Below are 7,098 nucleotides of genomic sequence, written 5' to 3'. Positions count from 1 at the left end.
TTTTCCTGGAGGTAAGGCACATCAAATATGCACGGTGAGAAGGGTGACTGAGGACCTGCAGGCATCCACTTTTATCTTTCTCACCATTGATGAGGGTTGTGTTTCTTGGCGGAGACGGCAGTTCGAATGTGGGCTTTTGTCTATGTGTCCACCTACATCTAAATACTGCAGGCACTTTGTCACGATTGCAGACTGATTTTCAGTCGAAAATTCTATGGCAGAACTGTTACCGCCAACATCCACATCAGGCCCTTAGTCTGCTGCAGGGAAAATGCTTGCTAGGTACGGTAGAGGTCTTCTGTAGAATAGTGAGGGGCATCACTGATGATGTGGCTAAGCTTAGGCTTAGTCAGTTACTGTAGTTGAAACTGAAAGTTGATGAATGTCAAATGGGAAAATTTCAACAGTGGTAATTCCATTGTGGAAACAATATGGACATACAATACAACAAAACATTTGCGGGTCACTATAGTCATGTCCACTCTCTCGTCAATTGAGCATGAGCAACAAATAAAAAGCCTTCTCAACAAACAAGTGTATAATAGCTAGCTTGGGTCTGCGAACTCTTCCGTCTTCACAGTAGACCACCACATGTATTGTCTTAGTCTTACAGTACGAGTCATCAGAGTATATAATTTATGGGAGAGGTTGTAGTGCTTTCCTCTTATTTAGTTTCTAAGCACTAACATAACACAACAGAAATGCACTTCTGAGGTCAAAGAAGACTTTTATTGTTATTTTATTCTTCCCCAACCACAATGTTTATGAATGAATGACGAATTAGTAGCTTTCAAGTCCGCGTTAATCAAACAAAATATATCAGTTTGCAATATACACAGCAGGTTATATTTATAAGATATTGAATGCAAAGCAAAACAAATACTTCACCGTGTAGGAACTATTTACAGCTACATCTTTCTAAGGTCTGCAAGCTGAGACCCCTGTCAGCCGCGAGAAAGAGTGTCATCTACCCACACGGGATGCTGGCAACTGGCGCCAAGCTCCAGCACGAGGTCCGGCAGATTCGAATCTGACTCTCTGCAGCCTGTTACATTCGTTACAAAGGTGTGCCCCCTCCTCTCAGACCTGGGAAACTGAGCAAGCCTTTTGGAGACTGGCCAGGTCTCCAAGACTACTCCTGTTCCCAAGCTCAAGGGAAGAGAAACGACGCCCATGTACTCTCTCTTATCAGGTCTAGTCTACTGTGAGAGCAAAACATCTTGGTTCTCTGGTGCAAAAACACAGCTTGGAAAAATACAGAACTCCACGTTAAAGGCAATGGGCAGCTAACCTAAATATCAAATGCAATGTCATGTTAAAGGCAATAGGCAGCTAACCTAAATATCAAATGCAATGTCTAGTGTCATGTCAAAGCCAATAGGCATCTAAGCTGAATACAAAATACAATGTCTTATATCATGTCAAAGCCCATAGGCAGCTGAGCTGAATACAAAATGCAATGTATAATATCATGTCAAAGCCAAAAGGCAGCGGAGCTGAATACAAAATGCAATGTCTAATATCATGTCAAAGCCAATAGGCAGTTAAGCTGAATATCATGTAAAAGCCAATAGGCAGTTAAGCTGAATATCATGTCAAAGCCAATAGGCAGTTAAGCTGAATACAAAATGCAATATATAATATCATGTCAAAGTCAATAGGCAGCGGAGCTGAATACAAAATGTAATATATGATATCATGTCAAAGCCAATAGGCAGAATATCTAATAGCATGTCAAAGTCAATAGGCAGCTAAATTGAATACATCATGTCAAAGTCAATAGGCATGCAATGTCAAAGCCAATAGGCGGCTAGACTGGATACAGCATGTCAAAGCCAATAGGCAGAATACAGAATGTAATGGCTAATGCCATGTCAAAGCCAATAGGCAGAATACAGACTAATGCAATGTCAAAGCCCATAGGCGGCTAAACTGAATACAGAAAGTAATGGCTAATGCCATGTCAAAGCCAATAGGCGGCTAAACTGAACAAAACATACCATGTGCTACTGGTGAACATTGAGCGACTAATATGCGCAGTGGTGAAACACAAAGTCATTGGTCAAAACAACACTTTATCAAATGGCAGGACATTCCGCCCTTTGACCAATGAATTTTTGTTTCACATATCTCATATTTCAAAAAAACAAAAAAAACATCAGCACAAAAAAAAACATTATGATCAAAGCAATCCCTGTAAAGCAATAGAAGTGAATTAACACATTGATTTCATAACCTTTCACATCAGATACATCTACATAGAAAAGATGGGCAATTTTTTTTTTTTTTTTTTTTCCTTCTGAATGAGTCTCTAATTCAACAGTGTTAGCAATTTGATGTGGCATGAGTTCTACTCATGTAAAGATGCACGGTCCACTTGAAAGGTTTGCTGGAAGATAAGCAAAAGTCAGAGTTCCATACGAGAGGGGAAAAAAAAAAAAAACACAGCAAACAAGTTGAACTTGAACTGAAGGCGCAGTTTGCGCAAAATGGATCCATGGTGCTGGCACTTTACTCAGCCAGGTTCAGGTTGGGGATTCGGTCCCTTCCCCGACCCCACACGCACACACCGGAAGGGGGACCACACAGCGCACTCAGGGACAGTGGCGAAACGTGGTAGGATCTGCAAAAGAAACAAGTATGACTTTTCTTGCAAATAACATTTTTCATTTAAACTGCACCCTTCCTCTTTCTTTCCCTGTTTTATAATCAGCAGGACGTTTTTGGGGCCCTTTGTTATATTTTCTGCAGGTTCTGGAGGGTCACTTGGGGCTTCAGCCCACACATCAGTACTGAGGTTTTTATCTGCTGCGCCACAGCTTCCTTTTTCTTGCACTGTCAGAAGGGCTGGGGCAGACTCATTCTTTACCAAACCTCCATTCACTGCACTTTTGTCAATTTGGGCCATTCTGTCTCCAATTTGTATGAATGAATCAGATTCTTTTCTAGGTATCAGCATAATTTCGATTTTTCCTTGGTAATTTGCAGCAATCACTCTCCCTAAAACCTGATCAATTTGCCATTTCTGTTCTGGTAACTTTCCTCTCCCCAACTGCTCTGTGACTGCTTGCATGACAGATTGCTTTTGTGCATGCTGCACAGTTTTTATCAAATCTAGGGGAATGGGCATCTCTCTCATCTCTGCCCACCTGTAAGTGGCCTTTTCACATTTCTGGGGCACCCACATAGCCATCCCCACTAAGGCAGAATTCTGGGTGAACACTTCTCTCTCTGCATTTTTCTCATTAACATCTGCAAGGTAATTGAACCAGTTAGGTGCTAAAACATTATCAAAGAACCAAAAATCAGCATAAAAATGACACATCTCACGTAGCTCTTGCTTTAAAATCTGACACACATTATACAACGCTGTTCCTTCTACTGTGCCAGAAAGCAACATTTCAGTCAATGAATCATTAGTAAAACAAACATGCTTTTTATCTTCAGTAGACACGAATTCAAATGGTGCACACAATTTCATTGATAATTCTTTTATCTGTGGTACTCTAGCCCTGTCTTGCAAGTACCAGATCCATTGTATGATTCTAGCTAGGGGCAGTATTTTCTTCCCTTGTTCTTGAATTACATGTACATCAGTTTTTCCTTCTTGCACTGCGCAGAAACCTAAAGTCTGCATTATTTCATTTGCCAAATCACAAGCGCGCAGCTGCATATTATTTTTCACAGTGACCATGTACAAAAGTGTTAGGATTTCTCTCAAATGAGGGCTATTCTTTTTCCAAAAATCAAACAAGCTAATGAAACTCGGGGTGTCTTGCTCTAAAATCCTTCGTTTTACTTGTGCATTTTGCAACGGTAACTCGTCGTCCCTGTTATCAGTTAAGGAATGCACTTTGGCTGCCAAAAACCCTGGCTCACATGGAAACTCAGTGCAGCTCGGAGCTGTCTTAACCCCCTCATTACTGGAATGGGACAAGAAAGATTCTTCAAAAACAGCCTTTTTATAACTTTCAGTCGGGCTAATTTGCTCACGTAAATTCCTATTTTCATGTTCCAACTTCCTACATTTCTCCTGCATTTCTCTGTAAGCAGATAAAGGTATCCAGACCTTTCTGTCATCATTACTTCCAAAACACACGTTTTCTACATATATACAACGGGAATTATTTCTCAAAACAACATCAGGCATTTTATCTACACATGTATTTTCTTCTGTAATTCCCCAAACAGAAAACAATTCACAGTTTTTCTTAGCACCATCAGGCAGTTCATCAACACATGTATTCTCAGACATGGTCTGCCGTGCTACTGTGATTCTCCAAACAGAAAACAATTTCTGTAATTCTCCAAACAACAAAAAACAATTACACTTTTAAAGTGTGCACTTAGAAATCTACTAACTCGTCAAACCCCTTCTTAATCACCTCTTAATGACCGACACCCCACTCCTGGTACCAATTGTAGTGCTTTCCTCTTATTTAGTTTCTAAGCACTAACATAACACAACAGAAATGCACTTCTGAGGTCAAAGAAGACTTTTATTGTTATTTTATTCTTCCCCAACCACAATGTTTATGAATGAATGACGAATTAGTAGCTTTCAAGTCCGCGTTAATCAAACAAAATATATCAGTTTGCAATATACACAGCAGGTTATATTTATAAGATATTGAATGCAAAGCAAAACAAATACTTCACCGTGTAGGAACTATTTACAGCTACATCTTTCTAAGGTCTGCAAGCTGAGACCCCTGTCAGCCGCGAGAAAGAGTGTCATCTACCCACACGGGATGCTGGCAACTGGCGCCAAGCTCCAGCACGAGGTCCGGCAGATTCGAATCTGACTCTCTGCAGCCTGTTACATTCGTTACAAAGGTGTGCCCCCTCCTCTCAGACCTGGGAAACTGAGCAAGCCTTTTGGAGACTGGCCAGGTCTCCAAGACTACTCCTGTTCCCAAGCTCAAGGGAAGAGAAACGACGCCCATGTACTCTCTCTTATCAGGTCTAGTCTACTGTGAGAGCAAAACATCTTGGTTCTCTGGTGCAAAAACACAGCTTGGAAAAATACAGAACTCCACGTTAAAGGCAATGGGCAGCTAACCTAAATATCAAATGCAATGTCATGTTAAAGGCAATAGGCAGCTAACCTAAATATCAAATGCAATGTCTAGTGTCATGTCAAAGCCAATAGGCATCTAAGCTGAATACAAAATACAATGTCTTATATCATGTCAAAGCCCATAGGCAGCTGAGCTGAATACAAAATGCAATGTATAATATCATGTCAAAGCCAAAAGGCAGCGGAGCTGAATACAAAATGCAATGTCTAATATCATGTCAAAGCCAATAGGCAGTTAAGCTGAATATCATGTAAAAGCCAATAGGCAGTTAAGCTGAATATCATGTCAAAGCCAATAGGCAGTTAAGCTGAATACAAAATGCAATATATAATATCATGTCAAAGTCAATAGGCAGCGGAGCTGAATACAAAATGTAATATATGATATCATGTCAAAGCCAATAGGCAGAATATCTAATAGCATGTCAAAGTCAATAGGCAGCTAAATTGAATACATCATGTCAAAGTCAATAGGCATGCAATGTCAAAGCCAATAGGCGGCTAGACTGGATACAGCATGTCAAAGCCAATAGGCAGAATACAGAATGTAATGGCTAATGCCATGTCAAAGCCAATAGGCAGAATACAGACTAATGCAATGTCAAAGCCCATAGGCGGCTAAACTGAATACAGAAAGTAATGGCTAATGCCATGTCAAAGCCAATAGGCGGCTAAACTGAACAAAACATACCATGTGCTACTGGTGAACATTGAGCGACTAATATGCGCAGTGGTGAAACACAAAGTCATTGGTCAAAACAACACTTTATCAAATGGCAGGACAGAGGTAAAGCTTAATAACCAAGTAGAAGAAAAGTTATGGTACAGATTACTACATACGGAAGGAAGTCAGCTACAGGAACAAAAAAATATAGAAAAAAAAAGAAAATTCAGGGAGAGATAACAAGAATAAACATTAAATAGATTGAAGAGAATTGAAAAAAAAGTAACTGCAGAAGAGAAAGGAGGAAAATATATTCTAATGGGGAGAGGTAAACTTTAGAGAAATAAATAATATTAACAAGAACTTACAAGGGCCAAGAGATGTCAGCTGCGACCGCAGCACTAGTGGTGGCTGTGGCACTTTCACCTTGCTGTTGCACTGGTGGTGGCAGCTTCCTCAACCCAATCCTCTGATTCCATTTTTTTGCCCTTCGGTGCTGATGTAAGCAATAAAGAAGATAACAAAAAAGGTTAGTGGTACAGTTAATGTCCTAGAAAATATTTTGACAGGCAAATCAATCAATCAATCATTTGTAAAGCGCGCTACTCATCCGCTAGGGTCTCAAGGGTCTGAAAAGGGGGTTGGGGAAGGACTGCTACTGCTCGATTAACCAGGTCTTGAGGCGTTTCCTGAAGGTCAGGAGTTCCTGGGTCTGTCGTAGGTGGCCGGGGAGGGTGTTCCAGGTCTTGGCCCAAAGGCAGTAACATATTGACATTGCACTTTTTCTAAATCAGATCACCTAAATTATTGAGTTGTCCTTGTCTTAATTTCTCAAACATTACCTAAGACCTATTCCAAAATTCCTAAACTACATTTGGAAATGATAATGCATTATGATGAATGATCTTTGCTTCACAAATTGCAACCCCGTTCGATGGCCCACTTCAGTCAGTTTCCCTTTTTAGTGCATAGATAAATGCTACATAACACTGAGAGATTGCTTGGGACTGTACAAGCTATATGTTGGAAAATGGGTTATTGGTAGGGCAGGTAGGTACCTACACCTAGCAACAAGCCACTAACCTCCACATAGGTACAGTTAGGTCTCGGTAAATTAATCCCAGCTCAACCCTTGGTAGCTTGGCAACGAGCGTCAAGGCTTAACTTAGGAGACAAAGTGTAAAGCATTCAAATATCACAAAACAGTAATTAAATAAAACACAGGAAACAGTTTAAAAATCCAAAACCAATTTATAAAAATAGCTTATATTTTTATCTTTAAAATGACACAAAAACGATTAAAATCGGTTCAGGGAAACCGGAGATATGCATTTTTAAAGTATTATTATTTTCT

General features: G+C 40.1%; 1 protein-coding gene across 1 annotated transcript; it reads right to left on the bottom strand.

Annotated features, from left to right (window-relative positions):
- Nucleotides 1-792: 792 nt before the first annotated feature.
- LOC138296306 (uncharacterized) lies at nucleotides 793-5,857 on the bottom strand. The gene is made up of 2 exons (XM_069235321.1): nucleotides 3,150-5,857; nucleotides 793-2,623 (listed from the first exon to the last, which is right to left on the bottom strand). The coding sequence occupies exons 1-2, from the start codon at nucleotides 4,253-4,255 to the stop codon at nucleotides 2,512-2,514; spliced, it is 1,218 nt and encodes a 405-aa protein (XP_069091422.1). The 5' UTR covers nucleotides 4,256-5,857; the 3' UTR covers nucleotides 793-2,511.
- Between the last annotated feature and the right edge of the window lie 1,241 nt (nucleotides 5,858-7,098).

Source organism: Pleurodeles waltl, chromosome 5 (assembly GCF_031143425.1).
Source record: "Pleurodeles waltl isolate 20211129_DDA chromosome 5, aPleWal1.hap1.20221129, whole genome shotgun sequence".
Taxonomy (NCBI): Eukaryota; Metazoa; Chordata; class Amphibia; order Caudata; family Salamandridae; genus Pleurodeles; species Pleurodeles waltl.
Note: the sequence above shows the minus strand (reverse complement) of the source record. Positions and strands in the feature narration are given on the sequence as shown.

What these genes read in the sequence shown, in the direction of transcription:
- LOC138296306 (XM_069235321.1), bottom strand. Translation starts at nt 4,255, where the DNA reads ATGTCTGAGAATACATGTGTTGATGAACTGCCTGATGGTGCTAAGAAA. An exon ending in TGTGAAAAGGCCACTTACAG is followed by an intron (nt 2,624 to 3,149) that starts GTGGGCAGAGAT and finishes TTTCTTTTGCAG; the next exon opens with ATCCTACCACGTTTCGCCAC.